At 43.6% G+C, this 22,834-nt stretch overlaps 1 protein-coding gene across 1 annotated transcript; it reads right to left on the bottom strand.

Moving 5' to 3' along the window:
* Nucleotides 1–17,054: 17,054 nt before the first annotated feature.
* On the bottom strand, nucleotides 17,055–19,118 carry LOC144548163 (uncharacterized). Its single transcript, XM_078296875.1, has one exon. The coding sequence runs from the start codon at nucleotides 19,116–19,118 to the stop codon at nucleotides 17,055–17,057; it is 2,064 nt and encodes a 687-aa protein (XP_078153001.1).
* Between the last annotated feature and the right edge of the window lie 3,716 nt (nucleotides 19,119–22,834).

Here is a 22,834-nt window from a genome sequence, read left to right as displayed (position 1 = left end):
ATTATTAATAATTATGTTGAAATTAAAATTAATAGATATATCTTTTATAATAATTAAATATCTGTTGTTAGACAATGATTTCCATCAAAACGTTAAATTATAAATTATGACGTACTGGATAATCAGAAAATACGGACTCATCTCGGATGCACGTTACCGCATTTTCTTTTCTTTTCTCTTGTGAGATAAGATCTATTTTAAAAAAAAAATAGAATCAATTTTAATAGAAGAAGCACCATGAAGTTGATTTTTATTTAAAAAAACAACTTCACCGATTCTAGAAGAATAAACAGAAATGACCAACGCAAATTTCTTAGCATAAAATTTGAATTCTCCCTCCAAATTAATAATACTTGTTTTATTAAAATAATTAAAATTAATTCTATTTTAAAAAAAAATCGTGAGATAATATATCACTTTTCTTGTTGGAATATTATAGAAACAACCCACTAACAAAACAAGAATTGCTGATTTATTATTATTATTTTTTTTAAAAAGCCCGTAGGCAGAATTGCTGATTTTCTGTCCTTCATGCGTTATTTTAGATAGAGAACACATACTCCTTTTAGATTTCCAAAAAAAGTTATAAAGTCTCGTTTTCTGGCCAACCGACTTCATAACAGATTTTTTTTTTTTTTTATAAACCATAATTAAAAAAAAAAGATTTTTATAAAACTAATATGATTACTTTCTTTTTCCGAGACCGAAATGACAATTTAGTCTCAAGTATTTTTATAATTTTTCAACATATTTTTTTCTCGAAATATATGAAAATGGTTGGGACCGAAATGACAATTCGGTTCCACAAAAAAAAAAAGACCGAAATAGCATCTCAGTTCTTATGTTTTTTGTAAAATAAAAAAGTAATCATGTTGGTGTTATAAAAATCTTTTTTCTAATTATGATTTATAAAAAAAAATTCATAACATAGTGCTGATCAGCTTCGAACCTCCGATTCTTTCAATATAATCACTATAATGCAAATCAAGTCAATTTTTTACATATGGTGATAAAAAACAATGAGAAATAATAACTTTACGCGAATAATTATATCATATTAGTTGTGTTGTAATCAAATATGATATAATTAGTTATATTTAATCATGTTTATTTTTTAAAAATTTAGGTTTGTTTAAGAAAAAGACCAGAAAAAATATCGCAAATGTGAAAAAATTATACAATTATTCAAAAAAAAAAATGTGGTACAAAATTATGTATATTAAAACAAATTTATTGTCCTATTTAAATTGTTGTTCATAATAAATAATAATGTAAATTTTATCTTGTTTCTATTACATTTTTTTTTTATAAAAGGCTTTGTTAGCCCGTTTCATATTTCTGAAACCAAAAGAGGACAAAATTGTCTGGTACAACACAAAATACGCAGAAGTCCAAAAAGAAAAGCTATAGTAAAAATTCATAGTCTTGTTCCTAGCTAATTAAGGTTACTAATCAGTCAACTTAAAATCACTTAAAGAGTGGGGGCTTCATCTTCTTCCTCTGGATCTGGTGTCACCATCAGCTCCTGTCCCTGTCCTTGAGATAGAACGATCTACAAATCCTCTGGTCCCCATACCTGCAGTGGTATGGCATCAACATCATATGGCAGCCAATATGGGATAAGCTCCCTTGTCTGTTTCTTGAGTATCCCTGTCCAGTAATGAAGTAAAGAAATAATCAGTAGAATGACAGTACGAAAAGTATGATGTGTAACAGCATTAAAGCATCGATCATTTCTAATTTTCCAGACTGTCCAACAAAACGCACTATACATGACTAAAAAGGCTGTTTGATGTGCTTTGCTCAATCAACTAGCAAAGTTAATGATATCCTGAATAGAGGTCCAATCTTTATAAAAAGAGGAACTATGACCCATCCAAAACCAGATTTTTTGGACAAAAGGGCATAATAAGAAAAGATGATTTACATCTTCTACCCCTGAACAAAAGTGACATTGTGTATTGCCCTGCCAACCTTTGGATTGTAGGTTAACTTTAGTGAGAATTCTATTTTTGGCAAGCAACCACATGAAAATTTTGATTTTGTATGGAATAGGGAGTGACCACCAGAGCATAGGTCGAATGGGAGCAATGCCTCTAAAGTTGAGGAATTTGTACAGGGACCTAACTGAGAAAAGACCTGAGGGTTCCCATTTCCATGCCAATTGGTCAAAATCATGTGTAAATGAAATTGAGCTGACAAAAAACAGTATGGTATGCCATTCTTGCATCTGAAAGTGGTATAATTGTCTGGTAAACACTATGTTATGACCTTGGGAGTTGATCACCTCCCTCAAAGTAATGGTTGGATTCCTACAGATAGCAAACAGATGGGGAAAGGGAATGGCCAGTGAGCAGTTTTGGGTCCAAACATCAGTCCAGAATTTCAAGGTACTATGCCTACCAGGGTAATATTTAACACTACATTTTCCTAATGTATCCAATCTAATAATGGATTTCCAAAAAAGGGAATGTGGTATATTATGTGAGGAATAATAGTTGTAATGGATAATAGTTTTCCAAAGCCCATGGTATGAGGGATCGTTGAATTTCCACCACCATTTCATCAATAGTGAGAGATTCATTTGTCTTAGGTCTAAAATACCTAATCCGCCAAATTCTTTAGCTAAACATACAACCTGCCAATTAACTAAAGAGTATTTCCTCCTACTAGATATGGTGCCTTGCCAAAGAAATCGACATCTTATTCTATCTAAATGTTTCATAACATACTCAGGTATATGATATATGGATAGTGTATATAAAGGGATGGAAGACAGGACCGAATTGATAAGAGTAACTCGCCCTCCAATAGAAAGCATGTTACCCTTCCAATTTTGTAATCTTTGTTCAAACTTAGAAATTAGAAAATCCCAATCTTTTTTCCTAAGCGACGAATCATGTAATGGTAACCCTAAATATTTAATAGGGAATTTTGCTAACCTACATCCAAAAATCTGTGCTAAGTGTTGGCCATGCAAACTATCTGTATTGATAGTATACAACTCCGTTTTTTGTAGGTTCATTTGAATACCGGATAATGCCTCAAAGGCTTTCATAGCCCATAGAGCATGTTCTACATTATGGTCCTCGGCCTCTAGAAAAATTATGGTGTCGTCTGCGTAATCGCAGTTAGTCAGAGCTTGGTGATTGTGACAAGGAGAACCCAAACCTTTAATAATCTGCCCTTCTCTCCCCTTGGTGAAAATCCTACTTAATGTTTCTATTGCATATAATTGTGTTTAGTCATATGTCACACTATGTCGTATTTATGTTATGTCATGTCGTGATTAAATTAGTTCATATAATATAATATGTTATTTTTCTCAACGAATAATCATAACACACGACAAGCGACACAAGAATCAGTGACAAAATCATAGTAGCGTATCGATATAGTCTCCCCGTGATCGTTTCATTGTATAAACACAGCCACCGCATTGCTCCATTTCATAAATTTTACTTGGTGATACGGATCAAGTCCCGGAGAACAAGACCGTAAGGGTTTGGTGGTTTCGGCAGCTCGACTCGTCCCAACCCCGAAGAGCTTGGTTCGAGCCTCGCGATGGGAACTTAGGGGAATTATGGAGGTACTCGTACTCTAACCTGTTGGTACCTTTAATTGTCCAAAAGTTCAGCCCTTAATTCCTCGGGAATTGGGACTTATATAGGTTATTCCTCTGACAATCATTCCGCGTTGTCAGGATTGTCAGAGTCTGCATATTACCCTTCGTGGCGTCACTGCGGGCCCTCATAGGGTGAACCAGCCGAAGAGGGCTTTCGACCGAGTCAGTCTTGGACTTGTCTCGTTTTGTTTGGGACCGCCCTGGGTGGGCCTCGGGCCTTGATTATCCCGAACTGGCTCGATTGGGGGATGAGGGTCTTATTCTTAGTCCCGGCCTGGCCCATTTCGGGACGCGAGACCGGGTTATTCATGACCCAAATCCATTTTCCTAAGGCCTTGTTTACATGGGCCTATCATTAGCCCCCTAAGCCGAGATGCATTTGAGCGAAAAGCAGTTGAGTGAGATGCATTTTGGCTTGATTACCCTAGATGTATCGGCATTTCGTGCTTGCGAGATACTGAACGCTCTGTGGCGTGTTAGAGAAAATGTACTAGGTAAAATAGAGTAAAACAAATGACATAGAAATACACGACATGGTGCAAAGTTGGTTTTTACAATATAATTCATGATCCATTCATGATGCTACATGTTCCGATATGAACCTTATGAATCTCTCGTAATACATAATGCTTTAGTGGCATGCGGAAACGCTGCTGGTTGTCTTATAAAACTATTTAGCAGGTTTCTCAGTCGGAATCAGAATACCATTGCTGTGGGCGCTTTCTTGTATAAGTTTCTCGTCTATACTTCTCGATGGCACACGTTGGGCACGTAAAATGCTTAAACCTTAGATCGTCGCCTGTTTTAGGTGGAAAACCTGAGATGCAGGATGGGTGGAACGCTTCTATACACTCGACACATGTGAACATTAAGCGTCGTTTTCCATACTCCTTGCACTTCGGGCAGAAGTCAACTTCTTCCTTTACCCGAGATGCGTCGTTTGCTCTCTTCATGCGTCCTGTTGATAACAGCCTTTTGGTGTGTGATTTGTGGCTTTCTTTCTCTTCTTTTCCTCGTTGTAGGTGCTATGTATATATATAGCCGTTTACCACTACCATGCCTATCGCTCCATTTACTTAGGCGTCTCGAGGTGTTTGAGAATGCTAGGGTTCTTCCCCCGCCCCTTTTTTTTTATATATACAAATATCAACTTTGGACCTTCATGCGCATTGGGAAATCGTACGCGTGATAGCAAGCAAGAAAATGATAACATTGATCTAAAGAGAACATAGTCATGGTGATGCACGTACATTGAAAGTAAAGTTAAAATAGTAAACTTGAGACAGTGTAAACTAGTTTAAACACAGTAGTGCAGGCACGATCTCGGATACCCGTTCCTCTGGAATGCTGACGACTGTTTAAGTCGGAATCTTGTAATCAGGTTCCATGTCGGAGTCGGTATCCTCATAATGGTTGTCCTGCTCGATGGCGGCCTTGGACCGGTACGTGAACTTGTAACCTGGGTCCTGTTTAGGATCAGGCTTGCATTGTGGGCACAGCCAAAAGCTGAAGTATGGGTCCTTGCGACCATCCCGCTCAGGTTCGTCGGCACACCAAGTGTGGTACCAGTACCCGCACTTGCGGCATCTGACCATATCGTCCTTATGGCCGAAATTGTTGCAAGTGATGCAGTGGCGGATAGAAACGGTTTCGTCCTCAGTCTCATCGTCGGTTGGCGGCTGGTAATCACCTCGGAGAAGGTCATCGAAATGGTCATCGGCGAAGGTCTTCTTGGGTGTAGGTGGTCTGGCGGCTTCTTCCGCTAAGACCCGGTCAACGAAATCGCCAATTTTGGTCTCGTTGTTGTGCATAAACCAGTAGATTTCTGAGATGGAGAACCGCCGGGCGAGGCGATGCCATTCTTCCTGGGTGAACTCACGTATGGGTTTTACTTCCTGTGGTACGGGTGGGTTACTGGGTTCGCCCCTGGCGAGATGCGGCCTTTTGCCTTTGGAAACAACGCGCTTGAAATATTTGGGAGGCATTTCTGAAGTGTATTTGATGGGCCCTTCCCTTTATGGTATGCCTGTGCGTGTATTTATAGTAAAAATGTCTGACGTTTGTGGGCCCCAGATGACTGCAAGGCGGTGGGTATGGCGCTATGATGGTGATACAACAGGTCTTGTGTTAGTAGAGGATAGTAGACCTGAAACTACGCTATCGAGTATCTGGGTAACATGCATTATATTTAGCTTAAGCAAAAACATCAGCAATGGTATTTTCCGAAATATGTTCCACATGCAGTTAATCGAAAACATAAATCAGATATGAAAAAGTACGGGATACATGCCACCAAGTTTACAAACAATAAACATAACAATCATTTTTTAGCGGTACAACCAAATAAGGCATATTGCGGGTTACTCATTGAAGTCGTCGTCGTCAGAAAATTCGTCGGAGATAGTGTCGTCACAATCTCCATCGTAGGGGTCGTCAGAACTATCGCTGTCACTGCCGAGGGGATAGGGTTCCTCGAGATTGGGGTCTCCGTCCTCCTTATCTGCTTCGGGAAACAGGAAAGCCGGGACGGTGATGGTGTAATCGAGGTGGATGACATCTTTCCCTGTGGTTGTGGAGCTATTCTTGTTGCTGGTGTTATCTTCGTCGGTATCATCGAGGGAAAATTCGTCCATGTGAGACCAAATGTCGAGGAGTTTTTTGTCGACAGGGTCATTAGACAGCAACAGCGTCGCGATGTCTTCGACAGGGGCTTCCTTGAGTAGTCGCTGGAGGTGTGACTGGGGAATGGTATTTAGAATGTCGAGTGTCTCGACGCTGGTCGACTCGGGCGTAATGTTTGGTGGCGGTATCAGGGGAAGGCTCGAATGCGACTTTGTGAATGGTGAGTGTGAGTGAGTATCGGGAATGTTGCTAGCGTTGGTAGGGGGTGGTGGCTTGGTATCGTCAGATGTTGTGTTATTCGTCATTGGTGTGGGGGAGGCCATGGTGAAAATGTGACGGGTTGTCTGTGTTATCGAAGTGTGCTCAGCTTGTGTGCGTGGATCAGCGGATCCAAAAATGGGAGGTTGACTGTTATATTTATAAGATACGGCGTAATAAATGCTAGTAAGGATGCATTAATGACATTGAGCGGAACGTACACTTGGGGTCATCGAAATCAATAAGGTATTGCGCGAAGAGGGTATACATCATGCATGGCTGTTACTTGTAAGAAAGTTTCGCATACAATCATATATTAAGTAATGAAAAATATTCCTTACAATCGACATCATACATAATTGACGTGCACCATGGTGTAGGATTTTAAACAAGTCCTATTCTAAAAAGGAGTGTTGCTGCTTGGCACAGGTGGGGCACATGTAACTGTGGAAGCGGCGGTCTTGAGTGCTTTTGGGGGGGCGGCGAGAGACACACTTAGGGTGAAAACTTTCTTCGCAGCCATCACAGGTGAATATGCGAAGTGTGTGGTCACGAGTGCCACAGACGGGGCAGAGGTCCAGGGCTAAACCTTCAGTCGACGTGTCCGGTACTCCTGAAGGCAAGACAGTTGTTGAAGCAGGCTGGCCGCGGGAAATGGTGCCGCTTCGGAGTTCAAAAAATTGATGCGTGGCCTCTGTCACCAAGGCTGTCTTGGCGGGATCACGGGATGTTGGGGACCGAAGTGTCGTGCGGTTTGACATTATTCCGGTCTGGCTTGGGTTGGTCGGGTCCATATTTCGTGCGCCGGTCTTGCCACGTGACGGTAAAAAAACTTGGTATATATATATGTTTGTCTCGGAATACGTGATCGGACGCGACGGTTGGAGACTGTCTTGTTGGAGTCTACGGTTTTTCACGCACCGTTGAAAGGGCGTATGGAGGGGCAACGCGTGGGATGGTCTTGGCTACGTGGCACCGACATAGTATCTACGTCAGATTACGAGCGCCTATATAAGTGCGATCGATACGGTAACGCCGTATCGCATTTTCATTTACTGTATTTGGAAAAAGTAACTTGGGACTTGTCCACAGAAAGTTCCGCTTCCGAAGTCAACAGCACATTCATCGACTGGAAAAAAGGTAAAGATTCATCTCGGGGAAAACTATCGTCCCGTAAGGACTTATGTATGACTTGTATTTGAGTCATTATACTTTGTGAGACGGTGTCTCGTATATACATATCTAAGAATGCATAGTCAGACCAGTACGCATAAGGCACCGACATGCACTTTGTGTTGGCGGTGTCTTTAGTGGTCCTAAATAACAACTGACATATGGAACGTTTCGTAGGTTGTCTGGGATGTCGGGGGAAAAACCTGTAGAAACAATAACGAACCAAATGCCGGATGTCGGTGAGGTCACGGGTACCGTAGGGACTGTCGATGTGATGGATGTCTTAACATGTCCTCTGGAAGATATTAATTGGAGCCTGGTGGAGTCTGAGTTTGAACTTCCTAACATTGTCTCTCCTCTTCAACTCAGGTTTGAACAAATTCTTGATACGATGTCGAGAGGAGACGTAAGAGATCCGTTATCCCCATCTAACCCTCAATATTATACATCTGGCGATGACAGGACTCCCTCAGAGGACGCGGCGTCGGGATCACACTTAGGTGGGCAAGAGCAAGGGCCTTCGGCGTCGAGCCCTTTGTCACGTGAGGGGGAACCACAAGGTGAGGTGGTCTCTCCCATGAAAGATGGCGCGCAGGAGAAAAAACGAAAAAGTTCAAACTTAACTATCCAAGCAGAGAAACGTAAGCGGAAGAAGGTGATAAAAGACGAGGACCTCGTTTTGCGGGCGTCGGATACGGTGCATGACTTGAGCGAGAAGAGATTGTGGCCACATATTAGTGAAACAAAATTGTATTGTCCAAAGAAACAACCATCATATTGGGAGGGTACATTCTATACTGAGTTAGTGTCGGAAGGCAATCGAGACGAAATTCCTATTGATCGTTTAGGCTTTGTGAAACCTACCGGGACGGACCGTGCACATGATTGGGCGAAAGGCTTGTGCCTATATTGGCAAATGCCAGAATGCGGATTCAAGCTCCCCTTGTCTGCCTTCTTGGCATCATTTTTGAAGACCCTGAACCTGACACCGGCGCAAATTACGGCATCTGGGTGGTGCTATTTGTCTAGCTTTGAAAGGATTTTCTCTGATTTCGGAGATATTTTCGAGGGTTATCAGCCGACAGTGGCATTGTTTTCGAAGTTTTTTAACTTGTGTAAATCGAAGGACTGGTTAAATGTCAAGAAGAAAACGGAATATACATTGTTCGATATTGAAAACACCCCTTCGCTGAAGAAAATTACTGACTGGAACAGAGGTTGGGTTTATGTGTCGGGTTACCGGGATATCCCTTCATTGAAGGATCTGCGCGTCACGTGGCTATGCTTGGAAGCCGACAAATATCCCAACTTATCAGGCTATAAATTGAGCGCAGCGGACGAATTAGCAGCGGAGAGATTATTACATTTGATTGGTACATTTTCGCCTCCTTTCCCATTATATTCCATTCGACTTACCCTTACTCGTGTTATATTTGTATTCTTTGCAGGAGAAAAACACATCATGTCATTCAGTTACAAAGGTACGAAGGCTGCTAGCGAGCCGATCGCCTTGATTGAGAAAAAGGTGCCGACGGCGAAACCAAAACCAACGAAGGCGGAGCAGGAAGTACCGGAGGCATCAGATGTCGAGAGGACGCGCAAAAAACCGAAAACCAGCGCGGTGGAGGAAATAAGTAAGGATAAACCAACAGGGATCGACGAAGAAGAGTCGGCAGAAGGAGCCTAGACTGTGTTGTTTATTGAGGGAGGTCCTGCTGTTCCTGAGAACGAAGGGGTTCCGTCAGATGTGGTGATGACGGACGTCCATACCGAGATGATCCCCATGCCGATATCTGCGAGGAAGCAGAGGTTGTCGGTTGCCGACATCCCTCCAGAGGCCAAGGGGAAGAGTGTGCCGACGAGTGTTATGTTGCTCGAGCAAAGTGCGCAAGACACGGATGTGCGCATGAGCGAGCAAGGAGATGCGCGGGCAGAGGTTCCCGAGTTTCAATGCGACGCGGTGGACGAGAATGCGAAGGTGTTCGCCGAACCTTCCAAGGGTATTATTTGGAAATCTTCCTTTCCTGGGAGGGACCCGGATACCTTTGCGGCCTATCTTCCGCATGCTGCCGTAGGTATGTATGCACAAGAGAGGAACGTCGAATGGGACTTAATGGCTCTGGAATTGGGCAACTTGGTTTGTCCCGATTTCCTCATAAAGGACTTCGACGAGGACCATCGCGCGGCTTTGGACAAGGTGTGTGGGCATTTGATGTATGCCCTATGTAGTCTGACTCGTGCCCGTTACAAGTCCAATAAATCAGTGACCAGAAAGGAAATCAAGAGGGCCACTGAGGCGAAAGAAAAACAGTTGGAGGGCCAGCTGGAGGAATATGTGTTAAGTCATAGCCAACTGAAGGTGGCAGAACTGGAGGAAGAAAGGAATGAGTATAGCCGAGACTTGCGAAGTGCAATAGTGAAGACTCAAAAGTTGGAAGCGGAACTGAGTTCCAAAGAGGTGGATATCGCTTCCTTGACAGGTGATTTGGGGGATGCGAATGCTAAAGTTGTGGTGTTGGAGGAAGAGGTGTCTCGGCTGGAGAAAGAGAAGAAAGCTCTGGCTGAAAATAACGGCGATTTGTCTAAGAACGTGGCGGCGATGCGGGCCGAGGCATCCCAAACGAGAGAGGAATCTGCCCGGATGAAAGAGGAAATGGTGCGTATGGAAGAGGCATCGGGGAAACTGTTGAACCGATTTTTGGGTAGTGAAGCGTTTAAGCACGCCGCGTTCATGTCAATGAGAAACGTATTGAAATCCTTCGTGTACGACCAACTGAAGGTTATTGGTGGGTATTACCCCTTCACTCCCGAGCAATTTGGTTTTACTGCTCTTAAGGAAGGCGAGGAGGACACTCCCATGGGGATGTCGTGCTACCGGTGGGATGAGAAATACGACGTACTGCGGGATTCACATGATAAGATGCCGCCGAATGACGTAGAATTAGCCGATGGCAAGATGGTGAGTGTGCTTCCGCATGCCTGGCAGTATGTGGCCCCATGGCCCGAGGATGTGAACGTGACAAACCCGGATTATACGTTTTATGCGAAACCAGTGAAAGAGCAAGTAGCCGGGGAGGGTAGTGCCGCAGTAGTGGTAGACAAGTCGTCATCGAGTACAAGTACTGCATCAAGCGATACTACGAATTCCGAGAAGAGTGGTGATGGTGGTGACGGAGGTGCCGGGAATACCGGAGGTGCCGCCACTAAATGAGGTGAGTTGGTTGCATTTTTACTGTACTGAATGATTATAATGTGCTATGTGTGACGAAATTTTGCTTTGATTGACAGATATGGAGTCGCGGGAATGGTGTCGAATGATGGGAAATGATGCTTGATGCGGCGTCACGGGAGATGATGTTTTTCATTAATGTATTGTAAGCGTTAATACTATCAGTAAGCCCTCGGTGTGTGAGGGTAAACAGAGAATTTGTGTACCTTGGAAGTGGGTGATTTGTCGGGGAATGTTCCTCGACCACCCTTCAAACAGATGTTGCCCTTGTAGTTTAAGTTCAACTCAACTGTGTTTTGATGTCCATCTCTCTATTTTTTTTTTTTTTTTTTCTTTTCTCTTTTTTTTTTTTTTTTTTTTTGTGTCACCGTGTAATCCTTTTGGGTTAATATCGCGATGTTTTATATGTCGGGTTTCAAGATATGGATTCGGGGTCATGTTGGTGTCACTGTTTTGCCATTTCCAGAGGACAACTTCGAGTAGAACGCGAGACATGCGATATTGACGTCATGGTTATTAAGTCATTCGTATTTCGAAGGACTTCGGTAGATATTCATAGGCCGAACAGAGGCATGCGTTGCCTAGAGGCATTCGTTTGTTCCTCTGTCGACACTTCATTTGGTGGTAATCGTAAATGCAAATAACCTCGTGTGAACCACCCATATCATCTCGTTGTGTCTTTCAGAAAGACTTATGTTGATTACGAGATAATGAGAGGCATTCGTTGTTCTCGAGACTTATGGCATGAGCCTCGGGAATATGCGTATTGCCTTATGTGAATACATTGTTTCGTAAGGCTATTCATGATCCTGCAGGATATTCGTTCACCTGTATTCATCCATTCCATCCGATAATATGTAGTCATAACAAATATTCATGAAGTGATGTGCTTATATCCTTGCACAAATAAAGTGTTGTAGGTAAATAAAACTTGCACCTGACTCAGGTACGAGAAAAACATGCATAAAGCATAAATAAGATAAAATGGTTGTAATTTTTGAAAACAGCAGTCTTCAGATGTAAAATTTGCGGAGATGTTCAATATTCCAAGGTCTCGGGAGAGTGGTCCCTGTGGAGTCTTCCAATTCGTACGATCCTACCCCACGAGTTCGGATGACTTTGTATGGTCCGTCCCATGCCGGTTGCAATTTACCAACCGATTGTCCCGCGGCAGTCACTTTTCGTAGGACTAAGTCGCCTGGCTGAAAGTGTTTCGGTGCAACGTGCTTATCGAAGGCGCGTTTGACACGCCTCTGATACTCCATTGTACGGATTCTTGCTATGTCACGTACCTCCGCCACTAAGTCCAATTCCAACCGGCGTGCCTCATCGTTGCTTTCTTCGGAGTATGCCTCGATCCGCAAAGATGGGGAGACAAGTTCCAACGGGGTGACGGCTTCCATCCCGAATAATAGCGAGTACGGTGTCTCTTGAGTGGATTCGCGGGGCGTAGTGCGATATGCCCACAGGACTTCGTCTAGCATGTCGGGCCAATCTTTCCTGTTCTCGGCAACCTTTTTCTTAAGGCCGTCAATGATTGTTATGTTACTGACTTCGGCTAGGCCATTGCTCTGTGGGTGGCTGACGGAGGCAAAGTTATTACGAATGCCCAAACCCTGTAAAAAGGATAGCGTACTGGCTGCATTGAACCGGGTACCATTGTCCGAAACCAACGCTCTTGGTAGGCCGAAGCGGCAAATGATGTTTTTCCAAATGAACTTTTGAATAGCGGTAGCCGTGATGGTTGCCAAGGCCTCGGCCTCAACCCATTTGGTGAAATACTCCACCGCGACCACCAGCCATCGTCTCTGCCTGACTGCTGTAGGAAAAGGGCCGACAAGATCGATTCCCCATAAGTCGAACGGCCATGCACTGGAGATAGATACTTGGTCGTAAGCCGGGGTGTTGCTCATCTTGCTGTGGAACTGACATCGTTCACATTTTCGGACTAGCTTGGCTGCGTCCTGGTGGATCGTCGGCCAGTAGAAACCGGCGCAAAGTATTCGCTTGGCGAGAGTCTTGGCGCCTTGGTGGCTGCCGCAGATCCCCTCATGTGTTTCAGCTAATATTTCTTGTGCCTTGTCTTCGCGGAGGCATTTTAGCCAAGGGCGGAGGTAGCCTCGCTTGTAGAGCTGATTGTTAAAGATTGAGTAAAGGGGGGCTATCTTCCGCAGTCGACGCGCCTCGGTTGCGTCCTCTGGTAGGTGGCCGGTAGTAAGGAAAGCCCACATTGGTGTGAACCACGCGCTGGCGGTGTCACCAACTACAGATACATGCCCGATACCTGTGTCGATGCTGGATGTCGGGACTTCCATCACAATAACGGGTTTATCTTTGTCGAGGTTTCCTGCTGCGCCAAGTTTAGATAAGGCATCGGCTTGACAGTTCCTGTTGCGGGGGATATGGACAATCTCGACTTTGTCGAATAACTTCATTAAGGACCGGAGTTGATCATGGTACCTGCGCAGCCTTTCATTGTCAACCCGAATTTCGGCATTGATTTGCTTTACAGCTAGTTCAGAATCACTATGAAGATGAATCTCCTTCGCTCCCAATTCCTTGGCCAACTTAAGCCCTGCTATCATAGCTTCATACTCTGCTGTGTTATTAGTGACGGGGAAAAGGAAATGCATAGCGTAGTTCAGGGTCTCGCCCATGGGTCCTGTCAAGGAAATACCCGCTCCGGCACCTTGGATGGAAGCGGCACCATCAACATAAATAGTCCATTTTCCGTCGGTCGGGTCCGGGGCGCCGGAGTATTCTGCTATGAAGTCGGCGAAAATTTGCGATTTGATAGCTGTCTGTGGGAGAAATGAAATGTCAAACTCAGATAACTCCAGGGCCCAGGACAACAGTCGGCCAGAGGAATCAAAATTAGTGAAAGCCTTTTTGAGCGGAATGCTAGTGTAGACTTTGATGGGATGTGACTGAAAATACGGGCGCAACTTTCTAGCTGCCACCACCAACGCGTATGCAGCCTTCTCCAATTGGGAGTACCTGGTTTCGGCGTCCCGGAGGACGTGCGAGACAAAATAAATTGGTCGTTGTTCGCTCTTTTCTTCACGAACGAGGGCTGCACTAACCGCGTGGCAGGTAGTAGCAATATAGAGCACCAGTGTTTCTCCATCGGCAGGTCGGCTGAGGCAAGGAGGTTTGGCGAGATACTGTTTCACTTGTTCGAAGGCAGCGGCACACTCTTGTGTCCACTCGAAACGGGCCGACTTGCGCATAGCTTTGAAGAAAGGGAAACAAACATCGCCTAGTCTTGCTATGAACCTGTTAAGAGCGACTAGCCGTCCCGTGAGGGTTTGCAATTCCTTCAAGTTCTTTGGGGGTATCATGTCTAGAATCGCTTGGGACTTAGAGGGATGAATTTCTATTCCCCTTAGGGAAACCATGAACCCCAGAAACTTGCCCCCAGTAAGACCGAAGAAGCTCTTTTTTGGATTCAACTTCATACGAGCCCTGTTTAGAGTGTCGAAAGTCTCATTCAAATCCTCGACATGTCCCGCGTCAGTCATGCTTTTGACTAGGAGGTCATCCATGTATGCTTCGAGGTTGCGCCCAAGTTGTGGTTTGCAGACAGTATTGATCATCCGTTGGAATGTGGCCCCGGCATTTTTCAGTCCGAATGACATGACCCTGTAACAATAAAGACCAAAGTTAGTAATAAACGAAGTCTTCTCTTCATCAGCCTCGTGCATCATTATCTGATTGTATCCAGAGAAGGCGTCCATAAAACTGAGGTACGCGTGTCCCGAAGTGGAGTCCACCAGTTGGTCGATTTTCGGCATGGGGAAAGGGTCCATCGGGCAGGCCTTGTTGAGATCCGTGTAGTCGATGCACATCCGCCAATCGCCATTAGATTTTTTGACCAGTACAGGATTGGCAGTCTACTCGGGGTGTTGGACGGGACGGATGAAACCTGCCTCCAGCAGTTTCTCCACTTCCCGTTGGACAACCATCCTCCGTTCAGGACCCATGTTCCGTTTCTTTTGTCGGACGGGCTTGGCATCGTCCCTGATGCATAGCCTATGCTCGGCGATGTCTCGCGGGATACCTGGCATGTCGGCTGGGGACCAAGCGAAGATGGACAGGTTCAAACGAAGGAACTCGAGTAAGGCGTCTCTTGCCTTGCCCGTGATTGCTTTGCCTGTTGGGTTTTGGGGAACGGTTCAAACCCTTTAATTAGCTTAAGCTGCGGAAAGAGTAAAACAAAAAATTTTACATCTAACTTAAGCTACGGATTAAACGAGGTATGTCAGGAAACCTTCCAAGGCGGTCCACCTTCAGTATTCCTTTGGCATCAAAACCTCATTTAATTCATTTACAGATCTACTCCATAATTGATTTTCTAAAGCATTAAATCTATTTACAAATTAAATAGATTAATATAACAATTTATACCTTGATTCCAAATCTCAGTTGGAATGCAGACCGAGCGAGTAGAGCCTCACCAGGGATGGAATCGACTCGCAGTATCACACGTGTGATACCTCTATTGGTTATCCACCAGGACTAACCGGAGAGCGATTTATTTCTTCTGCCAGAAATACCGTAAACCGCGGAATTCTGCAGAAACACTATTCACCGAAACCGTAACCGAGAAAGAGAGAAAATAGAAACTCGAATCGATCAGACAGATCAGATACGATACATGTGAATTAGTTATTTTCTCTCTACCCCTACCCTTCTATTTATAGGCATCAATATGCATGAAATTACCAAAATGCCCATGCCACATATTGTGGCGGTTTTGAGATGAAATGTTCAAATTTGATTTTGCCACTTTTCATTGGCCAAAATTAATTTGATTTATATTTTAATTTTTATTTCTTTGCCGACATCTTAATTTAATATATTTATATATATATATATATATATATTGAATATATAAATGTGCCGACATGCATATTGATTTGTTTTATATTTTCGAATTTTTAGATTTCAATTTTTAATTAAAGTTTTAATTTGTTAGGTTAGCCTAAAATTAAAACCATAATTAATATTTAAAATCTAAATCAAAATTATATATATAATTGTTCTAAACAATTATATTTCTCACGGTTCGGTTTCGGTTGTTGTTCGGTAACTTTTATACAACGTAACGTGTACGTTTATAAATTAACCGTTGTTTCTGCTTGTCAATTTTATATGACATTTATAATTTAATTATACACGTATAATTAATTATAACTATCTTAATATTAATTATAATCAATTTATAATTAATCAGTAAGATTCTCCGAGTAGCTCCTATATGGTGTGACCCAATAGGATCTGTGTTATGTTGGTAAACAGAGTTAAAACTGTTTTAACTTCTGTTAGTCATGGGTGGCATCTGGCAACACATCATGACCATCCAATTACACAGATGATGATGTACTGTACAATATCACGATCCAGTAAACAATTTACTTGTGTCAGTTCTTCTGCCTCATAGCTATCAGATCAGTTTTAAGGTAGATATGTGTCATCCTTGTTAACTGTATCTTTTCTTGATCTTGAGTAGATTATCAAATATAATTACTCTTGTAATTATACCGCATGCAGATAATCTAACTCTATCAAGGGGCCCAGTGATGCTATAGCTCGTATAGAGATACGAGGGACAAGTAGTATTTTTGGCAGACTATCACTTCCTCAGCTAAGTTATATATATGGAAATGCTACCGTTATGGCTGCTTTTTACGGACAGCGTTAGATAACACTCACTCATATATATTTCTTACTGGGAACGATAAATACCTCATACTGTAGAACTTTGACACTGAATGAAAAACATAAATGACACGAACACAATTCTATTTAATGTTTCATTCGGGGTCTGTCAAATACCATGTTCCTAGAACATGTATCTATGTGATTAAAATGACATCTCGTGTCAGGTGGTTTGTAAAACTTAACTATCTTTTAATCCACATACTAACCTTATAGCGGTAATTAGTGTTCCTGCTAATTACCTTGGCCAGTGACCTTTTAAGAGTGTATATTATCTATATTATGGAGTTTCACAATTTCAGTCATGAACTCGAAATGATCCATAAATGCAATAATACTCAAGGCAACAAAATGATATATAAATAAACATTCAATTCATGAACAAAGCTTTATGATTAACTTATCGTATTATTGACTTCTAGATTATTACAAACTAACATTGCCAACATTCAACAACTTGCCGGGCGCGACTTCTACCTGATCAACTTCATCCACGGGTTCCGCAGATCGTGGAGGGCTCTGGTCCTTGGGGTCTAAGACTAACACAGTGCCGGGTGGCATGAACTCGTTCTTTTGGCCCTTGCCCTTATGTTTACTTGCACTGCCTCTATCGACTTGATGCACGGTACCACCTATTTCACGGATGGAGGTCATGTAGCATTCCCGTGCAACGTCCTGTTGCCCGCACTCTTCACCAACTCCAGTCGGTGTATGGAACTTTACTTTTAGATGTGGGGAGGACACTATTGCGCCAATCTTATTCAGGGTACTTCGCCCGATAATGGCGTTATATGTTGATGGGGCATTGACGACAAGAAAGTCGACCAGCACCTCTACGGTTCTTGGAGGAGTACCGAAGATGACCTTGAACTGCGCGATACCGCGCGGTTGTAAGGTATCGCCCGTAAATCCCACTAGGGGAGAAACGCCCCCTTGTAGGTCCATCATTTTACCCCCCATTTGTTTGAACGTGGACCAGTACAAAATATCCGCTGAACTTCCTGTATCAATCAAGATGCGTTTTACCCGGTGTATTCCTATCTTGAGCGATAGGACGATCGGATCCTCGTGAGGCCACGTCACGTGTTTCATGTCCTTTTCTGAGAAAGAGATGACCTCGTCATGTCGAGGTCGTTTCCGGTCTATGTCTTGCTCGACCGTCATGACTGTCGGAAATGGTTTGACACCATGATGAGCTTTTGGCTTGTAAGCGGTATCTCTGTGCCCCCCGCTAATAACATGTATCACGGGACTACGCGGCGGGCTTTGCTGTCGCTGTTCCGTACGATGGTTATCACGGGTGTTCGGTAACTGATGCCTTGGCCCTGCGTAATCGTCCCGGTAAGGAATCTTCTTTCGGTAGTCTTGTCCTGTACCGTCATACCTTCTTTTGTATTGCTGAAAAAACCTCGGGTCTAGAAATTCGGGCAATTTTCCTTCCCTAGCTAGACGCTCCAGGATATCTCGCAACTGCTGACAGTCTTCTGTGGAATGCCCGTGGAATCCATGGAACAGACACTTCACGTTGCTGTTTTTTACCTCAAAAATGGCCTTTGGCAAAGGGCGAGGCATGCGGAATCTCTCGAGAGCGATATGGTATAGCTCGGGTGCGGTGGTGTTAAACTTCGCGTAATTAGTGTAGTGTTGCCGGTATTCATTGTTACGCGGTCGGATTTCTTTCTTATCATGATTGTTCCGTCGAGGATCATCTGGTTGCCGAAGAAGATCAAGTTTGTTTGAAAAGGTGTTCTTCTGTCGGCCTTCCCCACGGTTGCTCTGTAAACCAATGTGCCGCCCTTGCCAGCCATTACTAAGTTGTCGGGGCGACCGAGACCTTGATTGTATCGTGTCTCGGACATCGTTCTCTGCTCTAATATATCCTTCTGCTAGTTTCAGGAATTCCCCGAGGGTGTGTATCTCTTTGAGGTGAGCGTCATGTCTCAACGTTCCGACCCCGCCTCGTCGGAGTCCCTTTCGCAAAGCTGCGATGGCAACCTCTTCATTCAAATCATGTACCTTCCTGGAAGCATGCATGAACCGTTCCAAAAATTTGCCGGTTCCTTCTTTCGGTCCTTGTTCTATGTCAAACAGCATTTCACAAGTGACTCTGGGCTGGCGGACTGCCAAGTACCTAGTCAGGAAGGCTTTGACCAAATCGTCAAACCTGTTGATGGATTTGCGTGGTAGTCGCATGTACCACTCCCAAGCTTCGCCTTCCAGACATGTAGTAAAAACGCGACACATTACTGAGTCTGAAGCCCCTTGGAGGCGAAGTCGCTCTCGGAAGCCGAAAATGAAGCTTTGCGGATCTTGAGAGTCCCCACTCCCCCGGAAGGAAGGAAGGTGATTGGGGTACTTGAAGTCAACCATCGACTCGGCATACACTCTAGGTGCTAAGGGGCCATCTTCCTCATTCATAGTATAGGTATACCGTCCCGACTTCTTCAATTCATATTCCTCCAGCTTAGCTGCCACTCGTACCTGGATCATTTCTTCTACTTGCGTCAAACTCAGCCTTCCATCTGGGCTCCCGGACTTGCGTTTCCCTTGTCGTCCGTGTTTATCACGATATCTCCCTTTTTCTTGGGAATTCTGTCGCTTTCGCCTGTTATTCTCGTGACGTTCCCGCCTGTCCCTATCTTTGGGGGCGAACGTTCCTTGTTCCTTCGGGGGGATATTTTGGCATCGTGATGAGAGGCTTCCCTTCGCAGGGAATGTGGTCGACAATCTCGCCTATCGACAGCGTCCTCATTTGGAGGGGACCGCTGGCGTCTATCTTCCTCATCCCGCTGGATTCCAGCGTTATTCCCCTCATTCTCTCTTCTGTTGCCTCCCGCTGATGCTGGCCCCGTCCCTTCGGGATTGTCCATGAGGTGTTCTGGCTGCGATCGTTCTGCGTGCCCTGTTTCTCGAGCAGTGGAACTTTCGCCACTCCCTTCGCTTCTGACATTATAGAATTCTTCATCCAGGTTACGGATCGGGATACTGGGACCTGTTCTGTCGCGGTCCGGGTTGTTAAGTTGGAGACCTAGATGAGAGACAGTTGGGCGGACCGGTGCTATGGGTTCCCGTTGTCCAGCTGGCGAGGGATGTGGAAAGTAAGCAAGGGCGGGAGCAGAGTATTGGCCTTGCATTGTCGGATGGGTCTGGTATGCGTAATGGGTGTGCGGGTGGGTAAGGTGCGCATAAGCGTATGATGGGGGATATGAAAATATTTGTGGAGCATAGGAATACGAGAACATCTGGCTGTATGGGTCCAATGACGGTTGTTGTCCTCCTTGGGGGGTGTAAAGAGGTGGGAGTTGCCCTCCCGGCAGAGGTGGGACGAATGGTCTCGGGTTGACCGAGACATCGGTGTTAGGCGGGACGATATTCCCTCCTCTTGTCGGTGGGGCAATAGGTCTCGGATTGTTCGAAACCTCGGCGAGAGGCCGGGTACTGTTGCCCAGCTGCGGATTAGGAAGAGTTTCGGGAGGGTCTAAAGGCATTCCTAAAGGTAATGTCCCTAGGTCTCCTCCCGTCCCTTCTTGCGTCATCTAAAACTCAGGAGGTGAAGCTTATCTGGCCCCACGGTGGTTGATACGGATCAAGTCCCGGAGAACGAGACCGTAAGGGTTTGGTGGTTTCGGCAGCTCGACTCGTCCCAACCCCGAAGAGCTTGGTTCGAGCCTCGCGATGGGAACTTAAGGGAATTATGGAGGTACTCGTACTCTAACCTGTTGGTACCTTTAATTGTCCAAAAGTTCAGCCCTTAATTCCTCGGGAATTGGGACTTATATAGGTTATTCCTCTGACAATCATTCCGCGTTGTCAGGATTGTCAGAGTCTGCATATTACCCTTCGTGGCGTCACTGCGGGCCCTCATAGGGTGAACCAGCCGAAGAGGGCTTTCGACCGAGTCAGTCTTGGACTTGTCTCGTTTTGTTTGGGACCGCCCTGGGTGGGCCTCGGGCCTTGATTATCCCGAACTGGCTCAATTGGGGGATGAGGGTCTTATTCTTAGTCCCGGCCTGGCCCATTTCGGGACGCGAGACCGGGTTATTCATGACCCAAATCCATTTTCCTAAGGCCTTGTTTACATGAGCCTATCACTTGGTATTAGATTGATAATCTATGTGAATTGATTAAGGGGTAATTTAATGCCCGTCAAATTTTTTATCTCTCAATTTTTAATCAATCACTTTAACAAATTATGTTATTGAGAAAGAAAGAATCAAGCCCTAATAGTAACAAAATTCCAAAAAAATGTAAAATTTGGTCTCCAAGCACATTTCAATATGGAGAACAAGATGAACGGTTCGGATCGACGTTTCTTAACTTAAAAATCGCAAAATATGAGCGTGAAGTAAAATAGTCGCTTTACTTCGCAACTCACCGTAGCCCATCTCTCTCTCTATATATATATATATAATTGTTAAAAACACAAGCACTTTTGGCTTTGAGTTTCTGATCTCGGATGGAGGTTTATTATAATATCATCCTAACCAATTTAAAATCTATCACGACTAGGCCTGCTAATGGGCTTGTCCGAACAAAGAGCCCTGTTCTGTCCAAAATATTGAAAACTATAATTGAGCCATGTCCGAAATAAATGGAAAGAGGAGAAGTCCAGGCCCGGACCAAACCAAATCCAGTTTAATCAACCCGGACCTTCTCCGTTTCTTCAAAAGCTTGTCCGAACAAAGAGCCGGGCCCGGACCCTGTTCAATTATGTCCGAACAAAACAAATTTTTTTTATTCGGTTACACCAATGAAACGGTTCAAAAATTATCAAAGCAATATTCCTTCAGCTTTGACCCTTTGACCTATGAAATCAAAGCAATATTCCTTTGACTTTACACCAATGAAACGATTCAAAAAAAAAAATTATTCGGTTACACCAATGAAATCAAAATGTTCTGACATTTGACCTAAATGCAGCGTTTTAAAAAGTCAGTTTAGTCAACCGAATAGAAAATGAGTATTCGGTCCAATATTCGGTTTCGAATATTCGGCCACATATTCGGCTGTATATTTGTTTCCGCATATTATCTATTTGGTCGAATTTTTCCACATATTTGTAAATCAATTCCTAAATCAAACTCCTCACAAGTTACAAAACTTTATAAAAGCTAATTGATACAAATTAATTCAAACAATTGATTAACAATTTAACACTAATTAATGTAAAATATGCTAACAAAATCCAAAATAAAAGTACTCAACTGTCTTTGATCACCAATGTGCATTGTGCATCCTCTCTGCACAACACATTCAAAAAATACATTAGATTAAGCTTTTTGAGTATGTGAAAGAATTGAGTAAATGAATTGTTTTGGTGTGTTCATTAAACAACAATTTTGAACACTTGTGCAAAATGATAAGCCGAAATTGTATCTATTGAAACCTATGATTTGTTATGTAAATTAAGCCAAGTTTTGATTAAATTAGGTTTAATTAGGTTAGAAATGTCCAAAAGTTCAAGTTACTGCCCTAGTTATGTTTATTTTACAGGTAATAAAGTATTTGGAGCTTAACGAAGCAAAACGGGCGAGTCAGCACGAAGATTGGAGCAACTGTCACCATTCATTGTGGCCCACAACCATATCTATTGCGGCCCGCAACCAAACAAGTCAGAGTCCCTTTCATTTCTGCACATCCATTGCGGCCCGCAACCAAACTCATTGCGGCCCGCAATGACTTCTCCAGCACATAGCATCTTCATTCCAGCACACTCATTGCAGCCCGCAATGACCTCTCCAGATTTTTCTGCGCGACAAGTTATCAACTGCCTTCATTCATTGCGGCCCGCAATAAGTCGGTTCAGAGCCCGAATTTGTTATTTTTAGTTAGTTATTTATAGGTTTTAGAGAGGGGTATAAAAGGGGACCTGTAGAACAGATTGAGTATGGTTTTTTAGGCAGAATTTCTAGTTTTGAACAAGGAAAAAGCAAGGAAAAGCAAGGAAGAGAGAAGAATGAAGGAGATAACATCATTGATTAACCGGTTTTATTATTTTCTTTCCTTTGGAACTCTTTTATTCTTTTGATTTCATTTGTGCTTTAGCCATGACTGGCTAAGGGCTTTTCTAGGGTTGATTAGGGTTGTACTTGAAACTTTTGTTATGATTTAGTTGGTTTTATTCTATATGTTCTTGTTCTTTGTTATGATCTATTCTTTATTTTATTGATTGTGAAGACTTAATCGAAATCGCATGAAATCTTAGG

This window comes from Carex rostrata, chromosome 2, assembly GCF_964058835.1.
Source record: "Carex rostrata chromosome 2, lpCarRost1.2, whole genome shotgun sequence".
Classification (NCBI taxonomy): Eukaryota; Viridiplantae; Streptophyta; class Magnoliopsida; order Poales; family Cyperaceae; genus Carex; species Carex rostrata.
This window is presented reverse-complemented; position numbering and strand designations above follow the sequence as displayed.